The sequence below is a fragment of the Notamacropus eugenii genome, chromosome 4 (assembly GCF_028372415.1).
Source record: "Notamacropus eugenii isolate mMacEug1 chromosome 4, mMacEug1.pri_v2, whole genome shotgun sequence".
In the NCBI taxonomy this organism is placed as follows: Eukaryota; Metazoa; Chordata; class Mammalia; order Diprotodontia; family Macropodidae; genus Notamacropus; species Notamacropus eugenii.
Genome location: NC_092875.1, coordinates 181,904,034 through 181,916,009, shown reverse-complemented (window position 1 = coordinate 181,916,009; position 11,976 = coordinate 181,904,034). Strand labels below are relative to the sequence as shown.

At 39.7% G+C, this 11,976-nt stretch overlaps 2 protein-coding genes and 1 long non-coding RNA gene across 3 annotated transcripts in view; 1 reads left to right on the top strand and 2 right to left on the bottom strand.

Annotated features, from left to right (window-relative positions):
- The window catches only part of GCNT2 (glucosaminyl (N-acetyl) transferase 2 (I blood group)), a 100,548-nt gene extending 88,639 nt beyond the window's left edge, over positions 1–11,909 (bottom strand). Inside the window, exon 1 of the mRNA XM_072603796.1 lies at positions 9,666–11,909. Coding sequence (XP_072459897.1) covers positions 9,666–10,587 — 922 coding nt within the window. The 5' untranslated portion in view covers positions 10,588–11,909. The remainder of the gene's footprint in view (positions 1–9,665) is intronic.
- Positions 1–11,976, bottom strand: part of LOC140500821 (N-acetyllactosaminide beta-1,6-N-acetylglucosaminyl-transferase-like) — a 139,189-nt gene that overhangs the window by 40,914 nt on the left and 86,299 nt on the right. The gene's annotated exons all lie outside the window — the stretch shown is intronic.
- The window catches only part of LOC140500824 (uncharacterized), a 66,083-nt gene that overhangs the window by 15,506 nt on the left and 38,601 nt on the right, over positions 1–11,976 (top strand). The window lies entirely within an intron of this gene.

The window sequence follows — 11,976 nt, the reverse complement described above, 5'->3', positions numbered from 1 at the left end:
GAATTCAAGCCAGGACTATAGGAAACACTTCTTGCCTCAATTATTTGAATATTTCAAGTGAAAGCTTTTGCTTTGGTCTGAGCTATCTAGACTCTTCATGGAGTTTTCTATTTTGCTAGCCTTGGCTGGAGTTTTCCAATTTCAGTACAAAGGGGCACAGAGATACATTTACATTAGAATTGGGAAAAAAAAGACATTCCAGCTGCCGAGGGCCTTTCATTAATGCATGGGGAGCTAAAAATATAATAATAACTAACATTTAAATAGTGTTTTTTTAGGATTTGCAAAGCACATTTACATAAGTATTCAGTCAACAGCATTTATTAAGCACCTGTTTACTCTGCTAGGTACAGTGCTAAGCCTAGAGATACAAAGGCAGTCATGCTCTGAAAGAGTTCATAGCCTAATGGGGAGAAAACAGGCAAAAAACTATATACATGCAAGATATATAAAGAATAAATTGGATATGATGGCAGAGGAAATATATCAGAATAAGGGGGACCGGAAAGGGTTTTTTGGCAGATATAACAAGTCATTTGACTTGATTTTCACAATAGCCCTGATGAGGTAGGTGCGATGATGATGTCCATTTTAGGGATGAGGCAGACAGAGGTTAAGTTACTTGCCTAGGGTCACACAGCAAGTGTTACAGGCTGGATTTGAGCACAGCTTCTCTTGATTTCACATTCATTGCTTTTCTACTGTTCCACACTGTCTCTCTACAAGAGAAGGCCTATTTCCCCCTCTTTCTTGAAGATGTGGGGCTGGAGAGGGCAGGAGAAGGTGGTAATAATATATTTTTAAAAGGAAGAAGAGTTAATGAATCATTTTTAAAGGTCATTTTTGAGTTTATTTTTTAATGCTCGAAACAACATGTAAACAACTAGGTACATACAAGGGACCTTCAACCGCTCTAAGATTGTTTAATGTCTTATGTTGTTTGATATTTGGCATTAAAAAATAATTTTAGAGAATTCAGAAAAAATAAAAGTCTCTTTAACTGTAATAAGATATTACAGAATCTTGGATCTGGGAGGTAATTCACGAACCATCTTGGCTAATTTTGAATAGTAATCTTCTCTAAAAATTCCTAAACAAGTGGTTATCCAACTTCAACTTAGTGTCTTCCTAGGATGGGAAATCTTCTGCTTCTGAAGATATCTCATCATACTTTTTAGATCAATAATTTTAGGAAGGTTTTCCATCTATCCAGCTGAAATCTGCCTCTGTAACATATGCGTTACTCTAAATTATTCTCTCTGGGGCCAAGAAGAAGACATATAATCCATCTTCCATATATGGCAGCCATTCAAATACTTGAAGAATGCAATATATCTGTGTCTCCTCCTTGCCAGGCCTAGAGGCCTGAGGGCTACCCGAGTCTTCTTACCTCTATCCCGAGGTCTTCGGTTGGCCAAACCGGTTGCTTGTATGAGAGAAAGGACGTTCCAGAGTTGAACAAGGGTTGAGCTTTATTTCAGGGTCTAGTTACAAGTGCAGGGGAATTCTTCCTTAGGAGGGAGCGAAGAATCTCCCAAGGAGGCAAAGATCTTACAATAAGAGATTGGAAGTAGAAGTATAAGTGGGGAGAGAGGGGGAGGGGAGAGAAGAGAGAGGAAAAGCAGAGCCTTGTTGTCCTCACTGCTCCGCGCCCCTCCGCCCAAGAGAGCTTTCAGGCTTTCCTGATCCTACTTAAACCCTCCAGCAGCATAGTTTGCATCTGAATACCGTGCTGTTAGATAACAATAGTGTGCCCAGATCCGGGACAATCTCGAGGGCGGGGAGAGCTCTCTCCCATCACATTTCTCACGGGAAGAGGCGGGAATACACGAGATAGCTCGGTTCACCTTGATTCCCAGTCGTTTCCTGGGGGGTCTCGTGAGAACTCTAAGATTTAGAAGTTCCCACCTTTACCCGCCCGAGACTGTCCACCTGGAATTGAGCTTCCATCCCCAACATCTCCTCTACCCCCACTTTATTCCCTCCTCCCCCTTCTATTTTCCAGGCTAAATGATCCTAGTTCTTTCTACGGAACATCATACAGCATGGTAGCTATTCTTCATCATCCAGGAGTTCATCAATGTTCTTACTCAAATATGGTGCTCAGGACAAAACACAAGACATGGGATGAGGTCCAACAAGAACAGACTATAGGGTATATATTCAGCTTACAAAATTAAAAAAAAAAAACCATGCCTCCCTCCATTCCATGGTTCCTTTTATAGCAGGATTGTTTTTGAACCTGGGCCAGAATTTAGTTCTCATAAAGTGAACTTCTTTGCCTCTCTGAAAGTGGGAGCCAAAGGGAATATTGTCCTTATCTCTAGAAAAATGTTTTTCTGTACATGTGGTACTTTCTTCTCCCTTTTTGCCCTTAGACTCAGTGTAAGTGAAAGAAACTTGGCCAGGCTCAAGGCTTTTAGAGGTAAAGGAATGTGGTGTTCCACACCTAAGAATGTACAACTGGGAAAGTGTGACTAACACGGTATGGTAGAGTTTCTAGTTTCTAGTTTCATCTCTAGAGTTTCTAGCTGCTGAACATTTGTAAAAAGCCAGATATAGTTCCACTCTATGAATAGGAGCTGGACCTACCTTTCCTACTTATTTTGTATTCATAGATCACTATTATGCAGGTTTCTGACATCTAAATCTAAAAGCTTATATACTATCCCATTGAACAGTCAGGCAGTAAACACTTATTAAGCATCTACTATGAGCTAGACAAGGTACTAAGCACTAGGGATTCAAAGAAAGTAAAAAAATAGTCCCTAACTTTGAGGAGCTCATCATGTATTAGACACTAGTGTAAAGTTCCAATAAGACCTTAAATTTTGGTAACTACTTCCTTTGGATAGATTAGAATCACTTTAGAGAGCTAAAGTTGTCCTTGAAATAGCCTAGGGGAAGAGGCTGGGGAGTTGGTAATATGATGACTTATTCTTATTTATAAACTGGGAAGTTAAGGTGACTAATGGTAGACTCAAGATCACAGAGCAAATCAGTGATACACTAAAATCCCAGGTCTTTGGGTTCTTATAGTAGTTTTTATAGTCTGGTGGACCCAAAAAGTCAGAAGAAATCAGACAAAATGCCAATATAAATTTTAGTAAAAATTTATCTCTAACGTCTACAGCAATGTATGTCTTCAAGTTATGCTCAAAGGTGTCTATTCTACCACAATAAAAGGTGATGAAAATGCCATGGAAAGGTGTAAATTTGGGGGAATTGGATGAATAATGGATGTGAATAGGGCAGCATTTATTAAGTATGGACCATGCACTAGGCACTGTGCTAAGGGCTGGAGATAGAGAAGGCAAAAACCAGTTCCTGCCTTCAGGAAGACACATTTTAATGGGGGAGACAATGTACAAATAACTATATCCACGTATTAGATATATACAGGATACACTGGAGACATCTCCAAGAGCAACACATAAGCATCAAACACTTGTACCTCAACAGATCCAAAGGATGTCACCAGAGAAATGTTCAGTCAGTGAAAGAGGTGTCCAATAATGTTTTTAGAGTGAGGGATAACAAGCAGACAGTCCATATCTGGTGTCCACGGACCCCAATAACAGGTGAATAACAAGTAGACAGTCCATGTGCTCCACTGGGACATCAAGAGCTCTAGAGGAAAGGCCCCTAGAATATTAGAGAGATTCCCTAAAGACGTGGACAAAAGTCATAGAGGTTGAAACAATGTGGGCAGTTTTCAAATTGTCACTGCAGGAGGGAATGTTAATATTGGTGACTGAATAAATGCATTTGAGTATAGAAGTATCAAAGTAGGAACAAACAAACATTTATTAAGTGACTACTATGTACCATATACTGTGCTATGCTTTACAAATTTTATTTCATTTTGTCCTCACAACAACCCTGGGACATAATTTCTATTATAATCTCCGTTTTTACAAATGAGGAAACTTAGACAGAGGTTAAGTGACTTGCCCTAGGTCTCACAGCCAGTAAGTGTTTGATGCAGGATTTGAACTCAGGTCTCCATGACTCCAGGTCCAGCATTCTAATCCATTGTGCCAACTAGCTGCCTCTAAAGAACTGATTATAAGCTATCTCCTAGAAGAACCAAAAATTGAAGAACTACTCCCTTAGATTGGAAATGGTACATGATACCTGATTTTGAATGGGCCAAGTGAGTGAGTAGGATATTTGTCTAATATAATATATATAATAGGAAAATAATATATATAATAATAATATAACAGAATATAATATCATATAATATAATAATATATAATATATGTAATATTGTATGTATAAAAATATAATAAGAAATTGTCCTTTATCATATTTATTGGACATCCTCAATTGTGGGCCTACCTCTTTTACACATCCTTAGCTGTGGGTCTTCCCCTTAAAAACACTCTCCCCAAACACAAACATTTGTAATTTGTAGTTTGGGCCAGGAAGGAAATTCCTCTAAAAATGGGTACAGGACCTGCTTAACTAAGTGAGTGCATTCAGGGGAGATTTTTGTGTTCACTGAACCTTTGTAAAAATACACCATGAGAAGCACAGATGTGCTTCATCTCCCTTCCCTCAATTGTGAATGTCGTCCAACTTCTGTCCTTTCAAGACAAATGACTAGACTTGGGAAACATTTTCTAACACTCTTAACCCTGGGAAGAATACCTACAAAACATCTCATCTGAACTTGACGAAGACTAATTTTAGTTTCAGTTGGGTAAAACTTTCATTTTTTCCCCCCTGAACTTTTCTCATTATGAATTTTACTTGATCTACTTCTTTAGCAAATAATTCTTATATAACGTTATATATCCTTATATAATATTATATATAATTCTTATATATTATATATAATGCCATATATAATTCCTCATATAAGATTATATACTATGTATAATTCTTATATGGTATTACATATTATATATAAGTTTTGACTCTTCTTTGAAAATATGTGATGAGATTAATGAGTCAATATAGTAGAAGTGGGGGTGGGGAAGGGGAAGTGAGACTGCTTTGGTGAAAGAAAACAGATAGGCCAGGACACTGGATAATGAGTATATCACCTCTTCTGTACTGCTTGCTTGCCAAGGTAATTAAAGGGAGGAAGCAGAGCAAATGGGGGTTGGATCTTTTTGGAAAGCTAAATAATAAAATGGTCCAGTTTGCATGGAAATTGCATATGAGGGGAAATGGAGGTGGGGAAGGAGGGAAGAGAGAAAGAAGAGTGAGGGGGAGAGATAGAGACAGAGGAGCAAGAGAGGAGGGAGAGAGAAAAAGAGAGAGGTGGGAGAGGGACAGGGAGGGAGAGGAGGAGAAGCGAAAAGGAACAGAGAGATAGATATTGAGTTGAACCGGAGGCAAGTGAGACTTTTATGTGGCTGGTAATAGTTACAGAGGTTGATTTAGGGTCTCAGTGTGTGTCTGCTCTGCTGGTCTTCCATCTGGAAATGGCAGTCAGAGAGATAAAGATGTCTGTTAACAATGTTAATTGTCTCTGTCTATTGTCTCAGTCCATTTCCCTACTCCAGGGCTAGATAGTTTACAGTTGGGGCATATGATTGTGATAAAAGATGTACTGAATCCTTATGGAGAACTCTTCCTTCCTAATGCTTTCTGAGCCATTATCACTTTCTAGATGCATTTCAGAGCCAGGATCCCTAGCTAACAATTCTTCCTTATTTCCTGGAAGTGTACACATCAGTACAATTGATACACTTATGGTACAAATTATTTATACAAATAATATATATAGAAAGGGAGCCAGGTACAACGGATAGCTCTGAGTCAGGATATCTAGATTTACCTCCTACCAGGGCAAGACACCTTAACCTGTCAGTGCCCCAGGATACTACCTAAATCTGGAAATTACAGGGCAAGTAATGAACAGCAGTGATAGAAGAAGTGCTTTACTATACCAATGAAATCGCAGGTCCAGTAAATAAAAAAAAAGATCTCAGAATCATGGATCCTGGGAAGATAGTAGAGTAAGAAAGTAATATAGATCACAGTGCCCCCTCCACTGCCAATAACAATAATTAAAAATAATCATAGTAGAATTTATACATCACTTAAAGGTTTGCAAAGTTTACATATATTCTTTCATCTGAACCTCATAACGACTGTGTGAGATAGATGCTATTACTGTTCCCCATTTAACAAATGAGAAAACTGAGGCTGAGACAGTTTAAGTGACTTGCCCAGGATCATAGAACCAGTAAGTGTCTGAAGAAGGATCAAACTGAGGTCTTCCCTATCCATTGTCCTACCAAGCTACCCCCACCCCTGCCCAGCCTGGCTCCACCCCATCAATGGGAGTAAATATAACCATGACAAGAAGAGGAAAATTAGAGAGAAAAACACTACAGGTAATTCTTATGAAAAAGAATGTCTTTGAGGCCCAACATCCTTCTGTGGTATACAGGGATCTAGATCCCTGAGTGGTTAGAAGCCCATGATTCAGACCAATCCTGAGGCATGAGAACAAGGAAAAGGGATGACCATAGAGGATCAAGGAGCATGATGGGAGAAGCCTGTGGAGGAGAGGCCAGAAATGCTGGCTACAGAGGAAGTAGGCAACCACCACAAGGAGGAATGAGAGAAAGACAGAAGAGAGACCTATTTGTCTAAGACAGCTCCAAAAGATTCATGAGGGAAAATGCCATCCACATCCAGAAAAAAGAACTATGAAGTCTAAATGCAGATCAAAACATGCCATTTAATCACTCACTCTTTATTTTGGTTTTGTTTCTTCTTTCTTGCGGTTCCTCCCATTGGTTCTAATTATTTTTTAGAACATGACTAAGGTGAAAATATGTTTAATATGAATATATATGTAGACCTATATCAGATTCCATGCCCTCTTGGGGAGGGAGGAGAGTAGGGAGTGGGGCAAAATTTAGAAATCAAAATCTTATGGAAGTGAATTTTATTGAAAACTAAAATTAGATTAATTAACTTAAAAAATAAAGAAAAGAGACTTCATTGCAAATGTGTCTCAGAATTTTCCTCAGGGATCTTCCCTGTCACTTCTGTTACCTAGGGTCAGCCTAGGGATTGAAGGAAATTAGCTTCAAAAAAGAGAGGGGAACTCACAAGAGTGGGACTAAGAAAGGTGGAGATGAGGTCCAACTACTGCGGCCTCTCAGAGCCTTCCTGCAGCAACGTCCCAAGGAGATGCCCTCACCCCTTGTAGGCCACAGAGCTTTTCCCTGAGAGAACAAATCCCAGGACAGAGCTGAGGGAGAGGCACAACAACTCTGGGCTTACAGAAGGGAAATGATTCACTGTAAGAAGCACTTTTAGAGTGAGGATACCATAGAAAAACCAGTGACTGATATAGACAGAAGATATTAAAGAAATTAAAATTTTGAAGTTGATTTTATGCCCAGAAAATAGACATATATGACAACAGCAACAAAAAGAGATAGGAATGGTCAGTATGGGATGGGCTAAGCAGACTAATCAGCTCTTGGAAGAGCCGCCAACTTGGACCAGCCATTCTTGAAAGCCATTTGGAATTATGCATAAAGGACTAAAATGTTCAAAGAACAAATCAGAGAAACAATCTTTTAAAGGGAAAGGGGACAATATGTTCACAGACAAATATAAACAAGAATATATACCCCAAGAAACCCCACAGCAAAGGGAAAGGAGCACAGAGAGGGAGGGAATAAACATTTATTAAGTGGCTATTATTTGCCAGGTGCTGGACTTTGTGATTTACAAAATAAGACACTAAAAAAGGATGTGATAGTTGAACTGAGCCTTGAAGGTAGTTGGGACTTCCAAGATATGGAGGTATAGAGAGAGAGCATTCCCAGGCATGGGGGCCAATCTGATGGGACTGAGAAGGGCAGGAGGGAGAATGTCAAGCTATGGGAAACGTGAAGCAGGCTGGTTTGGATGCAATGTTCAGAATAGCTAGCATTCATATGACTCTTTAAAGTTTGCAAAGTGCTTTACAAACATTATTCTAACAACATTTGATACTCAGAACAACCCTGGGAGGTAGGTATTATGATAATGTTATCCCATTCTACAGATGAGGAAACTGGAAATGAGTAAAAAATACCATTAATTGTTTGATCAATAGAGTCTAATAAATTTCTTGCAAAAGGAGTAGGGAAATTAAGCTGACCTAATTCTCCTTTTTTAAAGGATGTCAAAATTCAGTTTTGAAGTATTTAGTTGTGGGGGAAGTTGAGGACAGAGGAGAGGAAGGATTTGGCTTAAAAAAATAACCTTCCAAATCATCAATCAGTAAGTATTTGCTAAATACTTACTATATGCTAATAATAGCAAACATTTCTATTACCACTTACTATGTGCCAGGTTCTGTGTTAAGCACTTTACCATTATTATTTCATTTGATCCTCACAACAACCCTGGGGAATAGGTGCTACTATTACCCCCATTTTACAGATGAAAAAACTGAGGCAAAGAGAGGTTAAGTGACTTGCCCAGGGTCACAGAGTTGATATAGATCTGAGGTCAGATTTGAACTCAGGTCTTCATGTCTCCAGGCTGGTGCTCTGTCTACTGAATCATCTAGCTGTCTGGCACTGTTAGGTGCTATGGGTAGAAATACAAAGAATGAAACAATCCCTTCTTCCAAAGAGCTTACATTCCATTGTGGAGGAGACAAGAAGTGTATATGTATATACAGAATAAATACGAAGAAAATAAATACAAATTGCTACCAAATGGGGGAGGCAGAAATCAGGAAAGGCTTCTCATAGAAGGTGGTACATGAGTTACATGTTCAAAGAGAATGTTTCTATAACATTGGAGGTAGGGCAGATTGCTGGTGCCAAAGCATGGAGACTGGAGATAGACTGTCATGTATGAAGAAGATGGAGGTCAGTCTGCTAGATCTGGGAGTAGATCTACAGGAAGCTGTAAAGCGAGGCTATGAAGGGCTTTAAAAACCAAACAGAGGGGTTCATATTTTATTCTAAAGGTAATAGTAGAGCCATTGGAATTTACCAAGTAGAAGTTTGAGAAATCTTATGAAAATCGCTATGGTAGCAATGAGGACGATAGAATAGAGAGGTGAAGTCATGAGGGTCTGAATCCCTGTTTCTAAATTTCAGTTGCCATTCAGTCCTGTTTGACTCTTCATGACTGCATTTGGGATTTTCATGGTAAAGATACTGGAGTGGTTTGCCATTTCCTTCTGTAACTCGCTTTACAGATGAGGAAACTGGTCAAATAGGTTGAAGTGACTTGCCCAGGGTCACACAGCTAGTAACCCTCCAAGGCCAGATTTGAACTCATGAAGATGAGTCTTCCTGACTCTGGGCCCAGATGCACCACCTAGCTGCCCCAAATTCTAATATCTAATTTTAAATGCCTTCATGATACAGAGAGAATTAGGTCTACAGCTACATACCAACGGTTCCTAAATTGCTTGAAATAAGTGTATGTTAAGACAGAATCAAACTTCGAAAATAGGTATTATAATCTATGGAGACATCTGCTCATTTTCCTATGCCAAGAAGTTTCTCTTCCATAAGAAATTGTGTTTCATTGTATAAGGACATGTTTTCTGTATATTGCTTTGTGTAGTTTAGTGTTAGGGGAAGTTTCAGCAAGTGTTCCTACAATATAAAGATTTCAACATTTTGGTTCATGTTTCTTTGTTCAAAGGAACAGCACACAGGAGACACACATACCTGGATTTCTATTGAGAGTTGCCCAGAAATGCTCATCAGGACTGTAGGTGTCCTTAGACCACACGAATAAATCAATGGCCAGTTGGTCTTGGAGAACAAAGTTGACGAACTCCCTGGTGAGGGCAACATAAGCTGAGCCAAAGTAAATGGTCATATTGTGAGGAGGTGGGCTTTTTAATGTCCCTGTTTTGTTCATAAAAAATATAATTGGACCTGGATTCTCTTCATAGCTATATGTATTTCTCCAACTCAAATACTCAGGAAACAGTTCCCCTGGGGTGATATTTTTCCCTTTAAGTCTTTTCAAATGCTGGATTATTTCCTTATTGGTTTTCAGAGGGAAATCTTGCCCACAAGTGTTAATGATATACTTCCACTGAACTTCAGAAGCTACAAGGTCTTTCATGCAGTTCAGGTCAGCCTGGATCCTGGATATTCCAGCATAGACTATATATTCCATCTTGGAGGCAAGGAAAGCATTGGGAAAACATTTCAGAAATCCTCTCACTGCTACATAAAACTCAAGGGTTGCCTTCTTATCCACATGAATACAGTAAATGTTCTGGGGCATGTAAATTGCCCTGAAGAGTCTCTCAAAGGTCTCGAAGTCTTTGTGTATAACTATTATGTAGGCCAAAGGAAACATGAATTCTTCTTTCGACAGGGTTTTTGTTATATAGTGATTCTGAATCAGTTGTTGGCTACAGGTAATCACACTGTCTGAAGTCCTTAGCACACTTTGGTTAAAAAGAACAGTCTCCCCTTCTATAATTTGATTACAGACCTCTGCTAATTCAGCAGCATTCGAGATAGTTATTCTTTGCATCCTTTTTTGTACCAGTAATTTACGATTATAAAAGAACACCAAAAGCAGAGCTATAAGGAGAACCTGCGCAAAAAGACATCGTTTCCAAAGTCCCATCCTTCACAATAAGGAAATGAAAAATGATGCAGGGCTTCCCTCTGATAGGATCCCAGCTATCTGTTTAACTTACTTTCAGAGGACCATAATCTAGATCTTCTTGGCAGAAGGATTGGGGGAGACTTTTCTACTGATGTACTTTCTATCTCCTCGACCTATTTTTCCACTTTGCAGTTTCCTCCTGTGTCTCTCCACCTCTCTGACGAACATGAGGAGAAAGCCTGCTTGTTTATCGGGATTCCACTTAGCCTTTTGCTAATCTGTTACATCATCAAAGCAACCTGCCTCGGGTGGATGTGTGGATGCACCAATGCTTCTCCACATTCCTGTGCTGAGAGAAAATCACTTGTGTGAGACGTGATTATTTTTAAAGTCATATACTGTACACTCCAGCTAGCTAACTTTCTCTCCCTGCCAGAGACTGGTAACTGTTAGCAATGCTGCTTCCCTTTAACAGTGCTCAGTTGTCCTTGGGGTTTGTTTGCTTAAATAGCAGCCCTGCCGAGTTAGTAACGCTGGTCCTAAACAAGGGAACATTGCCTAGACAGTCATTTCATGAATACACATTTACTCTTCAAAGAGAAATCGTTTAACCCTGTATTTCCTCCAAAATCCTCATTTGTTGGGGCAACTAGCTGATGCAGTGAATGGAGTGCCAGGCCTCAAGTCAGAAAGACTCATCTTCCTGAGTTCAAATCTGGCCCCAAACACTTACTAGCTGTGTGACCCTGGGCAAGTCACTTCACCTTGTTTGCCTCAGTTTCCTCATCTGTCCAATGAGCTGGAGAAGGAAATGGCAAACCACTCCAGCATCTTTGCCAAGGAAACCTCAAATGGGGCCACAAAGAGTCAGACATGACCAGACACAACTGCACAACAACAGTAACAATCTCCTTTGTCATATTAGATCAATATGTGACAAGGCACTGGGCATTACCATCAAGTCCCATTTTTCCTAGGGCTTACTTCACTCCTTGGCAATGTAGGAATTGTGGGAAATGGGTGAACCACACTGACTGCACCTTGTAACTCGATTCTGGAACTAGCTCAGTTCCCTTTCTATTCAATTATAGGTCTACTCTGGTCCAATTTCTCTCCTGTGAGAAAATTTTATTGCATTATTTGAACTGAGATCTGTGTGACTGGGAAGCTTGACTACCCCTACCTGTTGCTTAGATAAACTTAACTAAGGTACTAAGGCAGAGGTGGAGAACCAGTGGCCTCAAGGTCACATGTGGCCCTCTAGGTCCTCAAGTGTGACCCTTTGACTAAATCCAAACTTCACGGAACAAATTCTCTTAATATAAGGATTTGTTCTATAAAAGGCCACACCCAAAGAGCTAGAAAGCCACATGTGACCTCGAGGCTACAAATTCCCTACCCCTGAAC